The 18,356-nt window shown below is 43.6% G+C and overlaps 1 protein-coding gene across 1 annotated transcript in view; it reads right to left on the bottom strand.

Annotated features, from left to right (window-relative positions):
* LOC147673836 (chemokine-like factor) overlaps positions 1-18,356 on the bottom strand; it is a 365,715-nt gene that overhangs the window by 204,255 nt on the left and 143,104 nt on the right. Inside the window, exon 2 of the mRNA XM_086946422.1 lies at positions 16,684-16,842. Within this exon, the coding sequence (XP_086802548.1) occupies positions 16,684-16,842 (159 nt within the window). The remainder of the gene's footprint in view (positions 1-16,683; positions 16,843-18,356) is intronic.

The following is an 18,356-nucleotide window of genomic DNA, read 5'->3' on the forward strand; positions in this document are numbered from 1 at the left end:
CCTCTACACATAAGGGCCTCCTCCTCTGTTCTGGAATTCTGTAAGAAACAAAGACCTTGTTCTACAACTAAGACCCGGCAGATGACCTTCACACCTGTTCCAGCGCCTGGATACCCCTAGGGTGTAAAGCTGCACTACACAAATTCCTACAGCACAGCATAACATAACAAGATCACCACCTTCCCAGCTTTCGAAAATAAAATATTTTTTTACCCCAGTTTTTACATTTTTGTAACTTCCTAATCCATTTTTCCTATTTGTTCCAGTTTTCAATCTACTACTAGTTTGTGATTGAAACAGGTGTGAAACACATGGCTCAACTCAACCCGGATAGCTACACATTGCTATAAACTAGACTAAATTCGGAATCATTTGTGTAGATTGTTTATGGTTTTCACAAAGACACTGCTGAAATTAAAAAATAATGAGAATAACTAGGAAAAAAAAACAATTGATGACAACGTTTACATCTGTACTTTTTCCAGTGGCCGGTTTACAAATGTAACATACTGTTTAGTCCATCAGACTCTTCTGGTCACAGAGACTTATAGCGCCTGTTTGTTTTCCAAAACTTCTCGATAGCCAAAGCCAAATAGGATGCAGCTGATATCCATTTTTCACTTTTAAGGACCATGTAGCAATTCATATAATCTAATGAATGAAAAATGGATATAAAGGAAACCTAGGTATTTTTCAATTGTGCACAATATAGTGAGCTTAGGAAAATTGATTATATGTATACCTTAAAGCATATAAAGCTGACCTTTTTTTGTATACTGGCATACACTTGGAATCCAATAAAGGAGAGAAATTCGATTTGTAACATGTTACACTGTTATGTTCTCATGATATAAATGCTACACTACTTGTGTGGCTGAGCTTAGCACCTATGGCACAAAAGGTCCCAAAACATTATGTGAAGACATTGGAATTTCCTCAAAAAAAATAATCTATTTTCGAAATTGGCTGTAGGTCCAGTATTTGGGCATGGGCTTGGCCACTACCCAGAGAAACCTTCTGGGTTCTACCACCCAATTCACACTTATCCCTATAAAAATGTTGTCCCACTTGTATGGGTTAGCCTCGCTCTTGCTAAACAAGAAGCCCCAAAAAAGCAACTTGGAGACATGAATATTTTGATAAATTAACTAAGTGGGGACAGAGTAACTGCGGTTTTGGGCAGAAACCCAGCTGCCGCATAGGGAAACCTACCAAACCCAGGCATTTTTGAAAACTAGAAATACATAGGAGTCCCAGGGTGGTGTGCCTTACATTGTTCCCTTTATATTGTCTTGCTCACAATATCCTACAAACCTGAAATTTTGACTGAAATCACATTTTCATCACTTCTCTCTTAGGGAAGCCTCTGAAATCTGCATTGATCCACACAAATTCTACCACCAAGTATTCCAGCACAGATTCTAGGATTTATCCCCACTCTGCCACTCCAGTGTCAAAACCAAGACCAAATGAATTTGAATTTCCTCTTGATTGCCACTGGGGATGGGTATGCTCTTCACTGCTGATCAGAAAAACTCCTTAAACCTTAGAAGTGGGGGAAGGCCCAAAATGGATTAGTTACTTACCTGTAATCCTAGATCTCTTCCAGGGGTGTCCTCATCAAAGTCTTAAGCATTAGAATATTCCCACCCATGCGCGGGACCTCAGAAACACTATATTATATGTGCCCCACATATATATATATATATATATATATATATATATATATATATATATATATATATATATATATATAAAACATATATATATATATATAAAAATAAGCAAAAGCAGCCTACTAAACACCAGAGCTGAATCATGCTGTAAAAATTTCCACCAAACATGAAAAAACATGCATTAGAAACAAGAGAAACAACAATAAAGTTTGTTTTAGAACTGTTTTAATGCTCAGAAAGCAGTAAAAATTCTTATAAAACACTGAAAGCATAGGAAGCTCCCAGGCTGCATTGCAAATCCCCAGTCTAAAAAGACTGAAAAGCTAACCTGCAGCTGAATGCAATAAACTGACACCGTGCCTTTAAGGCACCCATGACCCCCAGCTTCCCAGCATGCCTCAGGGGTGACAGTTAGGTCAGTTTTTCTTTACGGAGTTTGAAAAAAACATGAAACAATAGGTTAACAATATCTCCAAGTTAAAGTAGTCCTTTGCCCGGGGAGGAGGGAGGGTTGCTTTTGACTTTGATGAGGATACCCCTGGAAGAGAACTAGGATTACAGGTAAGTAACTTATCCTTCTCTTCCAGGGGATCCTCATCAATAGTCATAAGCATTAGAATAGAATAGCGAGCCTCACCTCAACTCCCTGCGGGCAAAGGATCAATAAAACAGTATATCATTCATTAGCCTAGAAATAAACTAAGCTTGAACAGGCCGAAGGCTACCCAAATAGATTCCTAAAAGAGGCCTGCCCTACTTGAGTATCAGTCCTGGAATCAGATTCTAGGCAGTAATGCCTTGTAAAGGTATGAACTGATCTCCAGGTTGCAGCCTTGCAAATCTCTGACATAGAGACATCATATAGGAAAGCTACTGTGGCCGCTTTCCCCATAGTAGAGTGTGCCTTAGGTGTCAACAGTAAGGGCTTGCCCGCTAGCTGATAAGCCAATTTGATACAGGAGACGATCCATCTGGAGATGGATCGTTTGGCAGCTGGAAAACCCGTTCTCATGGAACCATAATTGACAAAAAGCTGATCCGTCCTCCTAATACTCTTTTGAGATCTAAAGAATGCAGCGACAGCTCAGGCGGGGTCGAAGGTTTGGAAAAAAGGATGGAAGCGAAATAGACTGATTAGTATGAAAATCAGACACAACATTTGGTATAAAGGATGGATGAGTCCTTAATACTACTCTATTGTGGTGTAAACAGTGTAAGGCTCTTTTGTACACAATGCTTGGATTTCGCTTACTCTGCGCGCTGATGTGATAGCAACTAAGAAAGTGGCCTTCCAAGATAAATGTTCTAACGTTGCTTTGTGGATGGGCTCAAAAGGAGCTCCCATCAACTTGGATAATACAAGGTTCAACTCCCAGGGAGGAGAAGTATTTCGAACAGGGGGATAGACTTTCTTTAACCCCTGAAGGAAGTCCTTGACCACTTGCATCTGGAAGAAAGACTTTTGGTTTGGCCACAATGGCTGACAAGTGCACTCTAATGGAAGCATACTTCAAACCAGATGTTGCTAAGGAAAGAAGGTACGGAAGAATAACATCCTCCTGCCCTTTAATAGGGTCAAGATAATGCTCCCTACACCAAATATAGAACCTCTTCCACTTGAACGCATATGACGCTCTTGTGGAGGGCCTCTTAGCTTCCTTTAAAATGCGCATAAAATCAGGAGGCAAATTCAGATGTCCATACTGCAGGACTTCAGGAGCCATGCCGTCAAGTTCAGAGAGGGGAGGTTGGGATGTAGAATCCTCCCGCTCATCTTGCTCAACAGGTCCGGCCTGCAAGGTAGACGTCTGTGTGGACACACAGACAGATGAAGAAGATCCGGGTACCTCCACTGCTGTGGCAGTCCGGAGCTATTAGGATCATTTCCATGTCCGATCTGAGGAGCTTGGAAACCGCCTTCGTAATCAGAGACAGGGGAGGAAATGCATAGGCAAATGTCCTGACCAATCCATCAAGAGTGCATTCTCCTGCGTCCCTGGGCGGTGGAATCTGGACGCGAAGGTGTGGCATTTTCTGTTTTCGTCGTCTGCAAACAAGTCTATAGTTGGACGACCCCAGCAATGAAAAAGTTCTGCCCCTACCTCGTCGTTGAGCACCCGGTCTGGTTTATCTTCGAAATGCCTGCTGAGTGCGTCTGCCTTGATGTTTAGCTCGCCTGGAAGGTGCACTGCTACCAGCAAGAGGTTCCGAGCGAGAAGCCAGTGCCAGATCGCCTGGGACTCCAGAGAGAGAGGGCGTGATCGTGTGCCGCCTTGTTTGTTCAGATAGAACATGGTGGTCGTATTGTCTGTCTGCACCAAGACCGAGTTGGCTTTGATTGCAGGGAGAAAGGCTTTGAGAGCGAGATGCACCGCTCGGAGCTCCAGCATGTTGATGTGGTAGGTCTGTTCTTGAGCCGACCACCAACCTTTTATTTGAAGGCACCCCATGTGTGCCCCCCAGCCTTGAAGAGACGTGTCCGTCACTATTGACTGAGTCGGGAGAGGTTGGTGAAAAGGAACTCCCACCAACAGATTTTGAGGTCGAGTCCACCACTTGATGGAAATCTTCGCTGCCTGGGAAAGACTGATCCGGTCTTCCCAGCGTCCTGTCGATCGGTCCCACTGGTCCTCCAGAGACTGCTGCTAAGGACGCATCCTCAGCCTGGCGTGTGGTATGAGAAAGTTGCAGGACGCCGTGGAACCCAGCAGGGAGGATACCTGCGGACTGTTGGGACTTCGGGTCTCGAGCAGAATCCTGCACTTCTGCTGCATCGAAAAAAAAATCTCCTCCGAAGGAAACACTCTTCTCAAACTTGTGTCCAGAACGGAGCCTTGGTAGTGGATGGACTGGGTTGGCTGCTGGACTGACTTTTCCATGTTGACATGGAGGCCGAGATTGTGCAATTGTTGCAGGCAAAGGCGGAAGTCGCTTTCTACTTGAAGAGGAGATGGACCTTTTATGAGTTAGTCGTCTAGGTACGGATAGACGAAGAGCCCTTTTTTGTGAAGAAAAGCTGACACCACTGCCATGCATTTGGTGAAGACTCACGGTGCTGATTTGAGCCCGAAGGGTAGCACCTTGTACTGGTAGTGTTTGTTGCCGACCACAAACCTCAGATACTTGCGATGATGCAGTGCACTTGGAATATGAAAGTATGCATCTTGCAAATCCACCGAACACATCCAATCGCCTTCCTGCACATGTGGACATATTTGGTGAAGAGCCAACATGCGGAACTTCTCTTTGACTATGACCTTGTTTAGCAGACGAAGGTCTAGGATGGGACAGAACTTGTTCTCCTGGTCCTTTTTGGGGACAAGAAAATATCTGGAGTAGACTCCCTTTCCTCTTTGCGAGGGAGATACTTCTTCTATAGCTTGTTTTTGAAGAAGAACCTTCACCTCTCTTCGGAGCAGATCTAACTGGTGAGGACGAGATTTCTTTGGAGGAATGTTCTTTGGGGGCGCACGGAAACGAAGCGTGTATCCATTGCGCAGTATATTCAGCACCCAACGATCTTTTGTGATGCTGCACCACTCTGCCAGATGTTGTGAAGCACTTCCTCCCACTGGAGTGGGCAATGGCGCCAGAGGAAGCCACTGCTCATGACTTCCCCCCTCTCGTTGATGTAGAGGATTGCTGTTGTTGACCTCCTCTACCTCGGTTGGATTTTCCCCCTCGAAACTGGGTCTTGTCCTGATTCTTGTTTTGGGACCACTGAGAGGTTTGAACCCTCTGTTGAGCCTCTCTGCCCTTGTTGGTCTTAAAACGGCGCTTGAACTCCTTTTTCATTTCCAAACCGACTGCTTTGACTGTTTCTTGCTCGGCTTTCATTCTACTCATCTCTTCGTCAGTGTGTTCACCGAAGAGAGAGGAACCATAAAAAGGAAGATTTAAGATGCGTTGTTGTGCATCGGGCTTTCAGGCGCAACCAAGACGACCTTCTGGCGCAAATTCCATGGGCATAAGAATGTGCCGCAAGGGCTGCGCCGTCCGCAGCCGTGCTATTCATCTGGTTCGCCACCAGACAGCCTTCTGTCATTGTCTCTTCAAAGTCCTTCTGGTCTTCTCTTGGCAGTTTGGACTTGAAACGCTCCATGGAGTCCCATAAGGCTCTATCATATCTACCCAACAGTGCAGCTGCACTTGAGACCTTCAGTGTAGAAGAGGCAGAGTTGCAGACCTTACGACCCCATGAGTCCTGTGCTCTGCTGTCCTGATCTGGAGGGACTGAGGAGGTAGCAGTGACCAAGTGTGTTTTTCGTGCTGCTGCTACGATCACTGAGTCTGCAGATGGGTCAGTCTTGACAAAGACCGGGTCAGAGGTAGCTGGCTTGTACTTTTTCTTGATGCGAGCCGGCACCGCTTTAATGGTCGCTGGAGCCAGGAATATGTCTTTGACAGGGTCCATAATTCCTGGAACCAATGGCAGCAAAGGACGTGAAGCAGACTTCTGGTGAAGTGTCTCAAAAATCACTGTCGTAGTGACTTGTGGAATAGACAGTTCAATGTTGAGCTTCTGAGCTCCTCTTTGCAGGACATCATGGAAAGTGTTGATGTCATCAAACGGTGAGACCCTAGAGATAGGGCTATCCGAAAGTGTGGGAGAATAATCCTTCTTGGAAGATTGGGTAGAGGAGGTAGAAGAAGTCGATGGCGTCCTCATAACCCTGCGATGAGCACTGTGCCTCCTATCGGGTGATCTTCCTGAACGTTCCTCCCTTCTCGGGGAACGAAATCTAGTAGGCCTCCTCACTGGGGATCTTTCAGCTTGAACACTGTGCCTGGGAGGGCCGCGTCTGTCCACTTCTTCAACTAGTCTCTGAAGCGGAGACCTATGTGTAGGACTGGCGTAATCTTGCATCCGCCTCGTAGCCCCTGAATCTCGCCAATGCTCTAATGGCAGATTCCATCTAGGGGACAACCTCACATCTGCAGAAGAAGGGTCTTGCAAAGGTGAATTGCGGGCAGGGCTTCTAGACTTTGAGGCAGCTCGCTCGGAGGAATGCGAGGATGAGTGGCGGGAGGCTGATTCCGTCACTAGAATCACCGATTCTTCTCTGGATCCCCCTGAAGCAGAGTTCCTCGATGTCAACCCAGTCCGCTCATGATGCCTCGATGTCGGGTGTTCTGACGTCGAATGCCTCGACGGCGAGCAGTGCGAGGATCGGCGATGTCTCGACGTCGAACGGCGATGTGAAGCAGACGACGGAGAACTCGACGCGGAACGCCGCTGGGGCGACGGTGGAGCAGTCCATCTCGACGTCGAGTGTCTACACGACGACGGCGGAGGGGTATTGGTCACCCTCGACGCCGAACGCCTACGCGACGTCGACGGAGAGCTCTTCCTTCGACACCGATCAACGTCTGGTTGTCGACGGCGGAGGATTCTGGACTCTCTGCGGCATCAGATGTGAGCCTCTCCTCGTCGCCAGGTTGACGACGGCGGAGGGGTCACACTTCTCGACGCCGATCGTCGCCTGGTTGACGACGGCGGAGGTGTGATGGTACTCGACGCCGATTGTCGCCGGGTTGACGACGGCGGAGGGGTCTTGGTCCTCGACGCCGATCGTCGCCGGGTTGACGACGACGGAGGGGTCTTGGTCCTCGACGCCGATCGTCGTGAGTTGGCGATGGCGGAGGGTCTTGAATTCTAGACGTCGACGACGTACCTGAATCTCTTCTTCTCAACGGCGAGCCCGCCGTCGAAGGTCGCTTTTTAGATAAATGACCCACCGGTACGCTGAAGCTGAAGGGTGTAAAGACTTGTCTTTTGAAGGTGTTCTAGCCCTCTTGGATCCCTTCTTTACCAGAGACCTTCCTCTAGATGACCTTTGGGCTAGGCCATAGATGCGAATCCTCTCCTTGTCCTTCAGAGTTCTTCCTGTCAGGGTTTTGTAGTGAGAACAGGCCTTTGGGTCATGTTCTTCAGGTAGACAAAGAATACAGACATCATGGCTGTCTGTCTTGGCCTTCTTGTTGCCACAAGATGGGCAGTTGTCAAAGGCATTTCAAAGCAGAAAATACCCACCAAACTGTCAATAAAAGACAGATTCTTACTTGACAAGGTGAAAAATGTCAAAGTAAGACAAAAACTGTGAAAAGTGAAGTAAATTTCTGTCAGAAAAACAGAAAAGAGTGGAGCTGTGTTGCCAGGATCCTTCCTGAAGGTCATGGGTGCCTTAAAGGCACTGTGTCAATTTATTGTATTCAGCTGCAGGTTAGCTTTTCAGTCTTTTTAGACTGTTATGTTATGTTATGTTATGTTAGTATGTATTTGTAGAGCGCACGTTCACCCTTAGTTTTCTTGGCGCTGTATACCGCTGGGGAACCCGTCCTGGCTTTCCCTGTGAGATGGTCCCTATTGGGCATCCCCAAGGAGAAGCCAGGCATCCCCGGCAGCGAGGGGGCCGTTGTGGAGATTAAGCAAGCTATTGCCCAGAGTTGCAGCGTGAGACCCATGGTTAGATAGGCACCGGGGCGAGATTTATCGAGCCCGCTGACATTGGTCCCGTACCCTGCCGCGTCTGGAATTGAACCCTGGTCCCGGGCCGACCTCTGCTTCTGGGTCTGCCGCCTCTAACCGGTGAGCCACACTTCTCCACACTTCTCAGACTGGGGATTTGCAATGCAGCCTGGGAGCTTCCTATGCTTTCAGTGTTTTATAAGATTTTCTACTGCTTTCTGAGCATTAAAACAGTTCTCAAACAAACTTTATTGTTGTTTCTCATGTTTCTAATGCATGTTTTTTCATGTATGGTGGAAATTCTTTACAGCATGATTCAGCTCTGGTGTTTAGTAGGCCTGCTATTGGTTATTTTTATATATATATATGTATATATATAAACAAACAACTTGTCCTGTCGCAGCGGAAGCTCGATCCAGTTGGTGCCAGCGATGAGACCAGGACAATTTCTCAGTTTAATCCCATACCAGAAAAGAATCGCGGCACACTTCTGGGTATTTCACGCAGTTACTTTATTTTCAAACGTGAGACAAGAACTCCTACGAGTTTCGAACCGTAGTTCCTGTTCACGGTAGTATTAGTGGTTTGTCCCTCTTCCATTTCTGTATTTATACCTATACACACCCATATCATTATCTGGGGCATGATGGAACTTGTAGTTTTTTCGGGTTGGGGTAGCCTGATGCATTTTATTTTGCAATGCACAGTGCGGGTTTTGCATGTCAGCGAGGAATCGTTCTTGTTACTGCATTAAAAGCGTTCCCACATTTTACAGGGACAGTCACGCTTTTATGACGCTCGTGGAACACACGTGCGTGTTTAATCAAAACTCCATGTACCAGAGAATTGATTGTAATGCGTAACTTTGGACATAAGGTCAGTTTACCACTAATACAACCGTGAACAGGAACTACGGTTCGAAACGCGTAGGAGTTGTTGTCTCACATTTGAAAATAATGTAACTGTGTGAAATACCAAGAAGTGTGCCGCGATTCTTTTCTGGTATGGGATATATATATATATATATATATATATATATATATATAATTATCGCGCAGTTTCCGTATCGTAGAACACAAAACCACAATCCAAGTAGTCAAAAAGATACAGACACGGACTTCTTCTTTATTTTAGTGCTTGAGCGTCACGACGCGTTTCGGTCCCGCCTTGGACCTTGATCACATGACACAGTGCAAGAGTAACCATTGGTTTAAATACTATGCAGGAGGTAATGACATCAGCACAGTACATTTTGTAAACGTGACCGTAGACATGGAAGAGTTCAATTTAAACACAACCATGATTCATTAAGTAACCTAATTCAATAAGTTATTTAAAAGGCACATAAAACCAATGATATTAAAAGAGATTTGTACATAATTCAGTGTGGTGTTTGAAAAATAATAAAAATAAATTTATAAACAAAGTGCAAGTGCAAGTGCAAAAATAGTTACTTCTCGTAAAAAGCGCTCTAGAGTCTACAAGAGTAATCCCAATTTTGAGCCCAAAATTGGTCAGATGTTATGTGCATAAATATTTTCAATAACGGTATAAATACCCGAAATGTAACATCACTTAAGATGAACATACATCGATGGATGATTGGGGCCCCAATAAAATTAATTTTGAAGAGTCAACTTAATGTACGGATTGAGATCTATTGTGTTATAGAAAACACAGGAAGGGACAGAATATACATAACCACACTTATTAAACAGTTTTTTGGTCTTAGTGTCTATGTGATGACAATAATCTTATCATCTCTTTTGCACTCATATTTTAACCCATCTGGTTTCTAATGGTATATAGTTGTCTGCATTTATTAGCCGCATGGATATTTATTGGAGGATCTCATGCTAATATATAAGGCTCTATATGACAGATAAAATTCATATATACATCCTAAAATTAATATAAATATAAATATCAATATAAATATAAATAAAACAGGATTTAAAATTGCATACATATTATATAGACAACCATAAATATAATATAAATACCAATCCAGATTACTATCACATAAGTGAAATAAAAATTAGAGTGCAATGATGTGATTAAATGGACATAGTGAGGTGTTTGGATCTGATCACAAAAGAAACATATCGAGTTTATATGCCAGTACATCTAACATGAGGGGGATTAAAGGCATGTAGATAAATCCTCCGTCATATTTAAACCGGTTGGTTGTTTGGTGTTGAGCTCCAAGATGTATCTAGTTTCAAGTTGACGTAATTTTTCTTCACGGTTACCTCCCCTTCTACTGGCTGGTACCGAGTCAATTACATAGAAACTGAGCTCACGGCTGTTAGATTTATGCAAAGATTTAAAATGCCTGGCGACCGGGTATGTGTTGTCCTGGTTGGTTATCGCCCGGAGATGTTGTAGTATGCGTTTATGTACCTGGAGTTTGGTACTCCCCACGTACATAAGTTTACAGGGGCAGGACAACACATAGACTGCAAATTCAGTTTTGCAAGTTAATAACTGTTTAATCTTGTGTTCTTTGTGATCGAATGGTGAGATGTATGTTTTAGTGTTCACACCCTGTTTGCAGGCCTTGCACACTTTGCAATTGTAGAAACCACTGTGAGTTTTTAACCAGTCTGTGGATTCTATTACCTCAGGGCTAGTTTTTATGAGTTCATCCCTCATTGAGCGGCCTCTGCTGTAAGTGATAGACGGTCTCATTGGTAAGTTACGACCAATAACCGGATCAGACAATACCAGGGGCCACTGTTTCCTAATTATGGATCCAATTTTCTTGTGTTGTTGACTGTACTGTAGTATTATTCTAAAGGTTTTGTCCTTAGTGGATGTTGTACCTACAGTGTTAACAGTACAATTAGGTATTCCTGGGATGCCCTGGGTGTTGCTGCCTGTCAAAAGTATGGATGAACGTTCTTTAACCATGGATTTTCTGATGGCAGTATTAATGAGTTTATCACTATAGCCACGTTCTCGAAATCTGTTAGCGCTCTCAGTTTGGGCTTTGAGTAGATCCTCATCTCTACTATGTATGAACTACGGTTCGAAACGCGTAGCAGTTGTTGTCTCATGTTTGAAAATAAAGTTGTTTGAAAATAAAGTAACTGCGTGAAATACCAAGAAGTGTGCCGCGATTCTTTTCTGGTATGGGATATGTATATATATATATATATTCACTGAAAAAACCATAGGTTTCACACCAGTTATAGTTAGGAATTAGCATTTAAAAAACCTATTAAATTCACTGAAAAAACCATAGGTTTCACACCAGTTATAGTTAGCTGGAAATTTTACTGATATAAAACCATTGAAATTCCCACGTTATAGTTAGATGGACTCACTATAACTTGCGCGTGCAATGCACTGCTGATGACATCACATATTACATCACTCATGACATGGTGAGTGACATCACTCATGACATCACTGATGACACCATCCAGTGAATGTGTGTCTTTCTGAAAAATAAATATATTTTATATATGTATATGTAAAAGTTGATGGTAGAATAAATGTTTAAATAAGTGTCTAAATGGATGGTTTTTAAAAATTGATTGGTTAACTGGCTTAATAAGACATCATCAGCAGTGCATTGCACGCGCAAGTTATAGTGAGTCCATCTAACTATAACGTGGGAATTTCAATGGTTTTATATCAGTAAAATTTCCAGCTAACTATAACTGGTGTGAAACCTATGGTTTTTTCAGTGAATTTAATAGGTTTTTTAAATGCTAATTCCTAACTATAACTGGTGTGAAACCTATGGTTTTTTCAGTGAATTTCATAGGTTTTTTAAATGCTAATTCCTTTGTATATCGAGTTTCTAACCTTTTTTTTTTTTTACAATTTGCTGTTTTTTTTTAAGTATTCATTTTTTTTATATAATTTTTTTCTTTTGCGCTCTGGGTGCGCGCTCCGGGAAGCTTTCAGCTAAGCTCTCCTGTAAGCTTCTCCGAGAGCTCATCTGAAAGCGCACCCAGAGCGCAACTGTCGTTCGTGAAAAAAAAAATATGAATGAAAAGTTAATAATAATGCAAAACATTTCGTACCATACAAATAAAATTTGTTTTTTTTAATATGGAAAATGATTATGCATTTCTAAAAAAGATTGATGACGTCACTTCGGCGCGCAACGTAAGTGCCCTCGGAAGCGCCTACGTTCGCGGCGCGTAAACGCACGCAAAAGCGCCTACGATCGCGCCACGTTTGCGCCCCGGAAGCGCCTACGATCGCGCTGCGTAAACGCACCGGAAGTGCTCCGGAGCGCGCAGCGTAAACGCGTCGGGTCATGTGACCCTAAAATAACACTTTTCATTGGTTGCTAACAGTTTTTTTTTACAATGAATGAAATCCCCACCCATTTCCTTCACTTCTTCTTTCACTTTTGTGACTGAAAGACCTGCCTTTTTTGCTGCTCCATATTCCTGGATTCATCATGGCTGCCAGACCATCCAGCAGTGAAGATGACTCCAATGATTTCATTGATGAAGAGCCTCCTCAGCCGAAGGTCAAAGAACATTTCATCTGGAAATTTTTTAAGTTTCCAGCAGACCAGAAGAAGGTGAATGCACCAAAAGTAGAGTGCAGGATCTGCAAACAGGTCCTGTCACGGGGTAACCCCCAAAAAAAATACTCTTTTGGCAACTTCACCATGATTCGCCATGTGGAGAGGAGGCACCCCCAGAATTTTGCCCGGGAAAGTGTCAGGGCTCTGGCACAAGAGGTTCCCAGAGATGGGGCCTCTACATCAACAGGAGGAGCAACTTCTTCTGGAAGAGAAAAATCACAGGGGCAGGTAGCAAACATTCAACCTGCATTTAACCATGGGGTCGTCAGATGCAGATACTGCAATCAACTCCTCACCTATGGGGAGCAAAGTGTCCTGCTCATGGTTCGGGCATTGGAGAACCATCACTGCCCTTCCCACCCCTAATTTTTTTCTTTTCTTTTTGCTCCTGTTGAGCAGTTTCTATTCCCTGTTTTTGTTCCTGTTCAGTTAAAAGAAGAAAACCAAAAGTTCTTTTCAGAACTACCTCCAATTCTCATCAAAGAGCTATAATCTTAAAAAATGAAGAGTAAGTGAAATATAGTGCATTGATAATTGAAAGGAGAATGAGTAAGAAAGAACAGAAAGGTATGAGAGGTGAAAGGAAGTGAAGTAGGAGGAATGAAAGAAGGTGAGTGTTAGAAAAGAAAGTTATGACACAGTGAATAAACTGGAGGCCTCATTTCTGAAAAGTGACGCATCGCTACGTGAAAACAGCGATGCGTCACTTTTCTGGACGCACTCCTTATGACATTCCAGATATGTCATATTTAATATATGACTAATCAATTCGCAAGCAGTTACAGATATGTCAGTATTTCTGACATATCTGTAAACACAAAAGTAACGCATTGCAGGAGTGCGTCACAAAAGTGACGCAACTCTAGTAATGTGTCCTTTCACATGGAAAAAGCACCATGTGAAAGGTTTGCTGTGAAGCAGGCGCAAGATTTTGGCGCAACTGCATCCTAAAAGTGACGCACTGCGTCATTATTACCAAGCTTTTTGCAAGGAACACCCCCTCTGCATGCATTATACCTGACACTATTTTTTAAAAAGTGACGCATCTAGGTACATGGGTCACTTTTTAAAACTCTGCGCCATATTGTATCTGCATCAGGTATAATGTATGCAGAGGGGGCAATCCCTCGCAAAAAGCTTGGTAATAACGACGTACTGAAATCTATGAGATTTCTCTGCGTCACTTTTAGGATGCTGTTGCGTCAAAATCTTGCGCCGGCCTCGCATCACTTTTATGTTTACAGATATGTCAGAAATACTGACGTATCTGTAACTCCTTGCAACATGATTCGTCATACATTAAATATGACACATCTGGAATGTCATAAGGACTGTGGACAGAAAAGTGACGCATCACACCAGCAGTGTAATAAAATGTGCCTCGTTGCACTATATTTAAAGGATGCAACAGCATCCTAAAAGTGACGCAGTGAAATCTCAAACATTTCACTGCGTCGCTATTACAAAGCTTTTAGTGGGGGAACACCCCCTCTGCATGCATTATACCTCACGCAGATATAATGTGGCGCTTGATTTTAAAAAGTGACCCATCTACCTAGATACCTCACTTTTTAAATATAACGCAACGAGGCACATTTTTTTACACCACTGGTGCGATGCGTCACTTTTCTGTGCGCACTCCTTATGACATTCCAAGTAACGCATTGCTGGAGTGCGTCACAAAAGTGACGCAACTCCAGTAATGTGTCCTTTCAAATGTGGAAAGCAGCATGTGAAAGGTCTTGCCTCAGTCTAACACCTGCTGTAAAGCAGGCACAAGATTTTGACGCAACAGCATCCTAAAACTGACGCAGTGAAATCTCAAAGATTTCACTGCATCGCTATTACAAAGCTTTTTGCGGGAGAACACCCCCTCTGCATGCATTATACCTGACGCTATTTTTAAAAAGTGACACATCTAGGTACATGGGTCACTTTTTAAAACTCTGCGCCACATTATATCTGCGTCAGGTATAATGTATGCAAAGGGGGCATTCCCCCGCAAAAAGCTTGGTAATAACGACGTACTGAAATCTATAAGATTTCTCTGCGTCACTTTTAGGATGCTGTTGCGTCAAAATCTTGCACCTGCCTCGCATCACTTTTATGTTTACAGATATGTCAGAAATACTGACGTATCTGTAACTCCTTGCAACATGATTCGTCATACATTAAATATGACACATCTGGAATGTCATAAGGAGTGCGCACAGAAAAGTGACGCATAACACCAGCAGTGTAATAAAATGTACCTCGTTGCACTATATTTAAAAAGTGACGCATCTAGATAGATGCGTCACTTTTTAAATATTGCATAACAATGCGCATTTTTTTACACCGCTGGTGCGTCACAAAAATTGACGCACAGGAAGCGCAAAACTAACAGCGCAAGGCCTTCATAAATATGGTCCTGGATTTTCCCCGTGCTTCGCCGGTGCGCGTACCATGCGCTTCCCCCGCGCAAAACGAAAAAAAAAAAAAAATGTTAATGCCCTGCAGGACCCTATTTTAGTCCCTACATCAAACCTAGGGGGTCAGAGGGGGTCTACTCTTCCCCCTTATGGTCATTTGCCCCTTTTTTTTTCAAACCCCTTGTGTCTCGATTTTACCGAGACACAAGATGGCGGCCGCTCCGGACTGTTTAGAATGTTTACAGACAACTGAGAGCCAATCAGCTTCCTGCGCGCAAGTCGCGTGTCGCGCCTGGAGCGCACTCCGGTGCGCGCACGGGAGAGCGCCTATAGATATATATATTTTTTTGAACCTAAATTACTCAAAATCCACTGGAGCACATATCTTGAGACATAGCAAAGGCACATCGGGCTACCAGTCCCTACAATTTTGCCAAGATTCGTGGAAATCCATTCAGCCGTTCGGGCTAAAAGTGAAATCGACCGCCCTATGGAAATTAACATGGGGAAAACGCGTTTTGGGACCCCCCTTTTATCTCGGCCCCCGCTTAACGTATCCCCCCCAAACTTTCAGGGAAGGACCGGAACCCCGCGAGGCCATTTTCAGGAAATTTTCAGGCAGATTCGTCAACCGGCGCCAAAGTTATTCCAAATAGAATTTTGAGATTTAACATTGAAAAAAATCCTAACTATAACTACCTAGGGGCAAATATAATATAGTGTTTCCGGGGTCCCGCACATGGGCGGGAATATTCTAATGCTTATGACTATTGATGAGGATCCCCTGGAAGAGAACTGGCCATCCAGTCCAACCCCAATATTTTTTCCACTAAAACAAAAAAAATCTCCTGGGTATCTTTTCAGCTTTTTGTAACCACCCCAACCTCCCCCCTGGCAGAACTGTTGTAAACACCTAAATATTCCCCCAGAGAGGGTAGATAGACTTTTGAGTTAGGTACAGAGTGAGGGCACAGCCAAATGCCTCAGTAGGCCACTCTCCCCCCCCCCCCCCCCCCCTTAAAATTTTTTTTTTTCCTTGGGACCACTGGGCTTTTTGCTGCTCCGGTAGACAGACTGGGGGTAAACTACCTCATCTGCACCCAGGGGTGCAGAAGGACTGTTGAGACCATTCTGGGGTGAAGGCACAACCTGATGTCTGGGTGAGCCACCACCATTTGTTTCTAACTTTTTTGTCCTTGGTGGATACTGGGCTTTCTGCACCCAGGGGCAGAGAAAAACGGTTATGCCCAAAGGAGGGAGGAGCACTGACCCATGCCCATGGTAGGCTGCTCCCCCAAACAAAACAGGAAACACGCTATTTCCTGGTGTTCTAGTGGGCTTTCTGCCTCTACACCAGGATTCCAATTGGGGATAAACACCCCCTGTCCATCCCCTTCGGGTGTAAACAATACTTTTACCCCCTCATCTATAAAGTTAAGTGTTGCTGTGGTTCGGATACTGCTCACCAATTGGACTGTAACAAAAATGTTGCTCATTGCTCACAAAAGGCTAGAAACCCTTGCATTAGGATAGTTAACAACCATGAAGGTAGCAAAATAAAGAAGTACTTACAACCCTAGGCCACTTGAAGAATTTTATCTTTGCATCCAACATGAACAGATAAAGAATAATAAAAAGAATTACAACAGCAACTTCGATGCCAGTGACTACTAGGAACATAGCATCTTCCACTCCCAGAATGAAGAGGATCAAAGCGATCAGTATCAAAATCTGAAAAAAATAAAGATTATGTTATTAAAACATATCTGCATAGGGGGTAACAAAATGTTCTATTTAAAAATAAAAGTAAACATTTGAATTGCCTGGAGTACTCCCTCTTTTGTCGTTCTCGCAAAATTGTAATACCAGAGAACGTTTCAATCTTCTCTTCTCTCTAAACCTTGAATTGGTCAAGAGATACCCTACCAATTGTCAATCCACCCGTTTATACACACACACGCACTCATGCACAGACAAACATGTATAGGTGCAGATCTACAAAATACTGCTTGTTCAAACATAAATCTATAAGAATCATCTTAGCATGAATCAAAATATTTTTAGGGTGTTCTTAGAAAGAATGCTGTAGTGCTATTCACTTTTGTTTGTTTAAAAAAATATTACAATGTAGTGTAAATATGCCTGCTTATCAAAGAGCCGGAGGTAAGTAAGTAATATATTTATTGTTTTTGGTTAATTAAAACTCTTACAAAAATACACGTTAAAAATATTTTGTACGTATTAGGACAAGAGAAATGCAATTCTAAAAACTTAAAAGTCTCTAATGTAAAAGTGTCTTTGTTTGGCTTCTTCTGAAGAGGTTCAAAAGTCTGTGCTCAAAGTTTTCAGTTGTGAGGGTTAACACTTCACTATGTGGTTTTTGCATTCACACAGGGTGCAGCCCTTCCTTGCTTGGATCCTACTAGTGACAGGAATTTCACTAGCTTCCCATTTAGCTGCGGGTACTTGGAGTCGAAGTATGCAATCACAGCCGGTCTCCGGGTTCGAATCTCTTGTTGGTTAGAGTGCACTATCCTTTCCTCCTTTAATTTGATGCAGGAGCAGATTAGGTGTTCCAAATCTTCAGTGCCGTTCCCACAGAGTCTGCATGTGTTTCCACGTGTTCCCCTCTGCCAGGGTGGAAGGTGTGGAATGTCTGGCAGGATTCCTAGCCTGTATTTTAAGAATTGCTCTTTGGACTTCCTGGAGTACCCCAGATTGAAGTATGCCTGTGACCCAAGTGATTTATAGCCACTCAGAGTCATCCAGGTGTGGCTCCTTTGGGCAAAGGCAGCTTTGTCTTTGAGAAGAGAGATTTTTTTGATTACCTATTTTCAGGTACGGCCCGTGCCGGGCGTTATACTGGGGCGGTGACGTCAGGCAGAGGAGGGTCAGGGTGGGGGTTTGTAAAATGCGGGATATGGACCATTAGAGGTAAGTACTGATAAAAATAAATAAAACAAATTTCGTTGCCCACGCTGCATCGCCAAATGTGATGCAGCATGGGCAACAAAATTAGTTTTATTTATTTTTATTGGTACTTACCTCTAATGGTCCATATCCCGCATTTTACAACCCCCCACCCTGACCCTCCCCTGCCTGACGTCACCGCCCCAGTATAACGCCCGGCACGGGCCGTGCCTGCCTTTTTTACTACTTGCTTAAAGAGCGTATGGGTAGTTTGAGTTCCCCATAGGGCGACTAGCCCGGTAGTAGCAAATGAGTCCTCCATGTACTTTCTGGCC

This window comes from Lissotriton vulgaris, chromosome 12, assembly GCF_964263255.1.
Source record: "Lissotriton vulgaris chromosome 12, aLisVul1.2, whole genome shotgun sequence".
NCBI lineage: Eukaryota > Metazoa > Chordata > Amphibia > Caudata > Salamandridae > Lissotriton > Lissotriton vulgaris.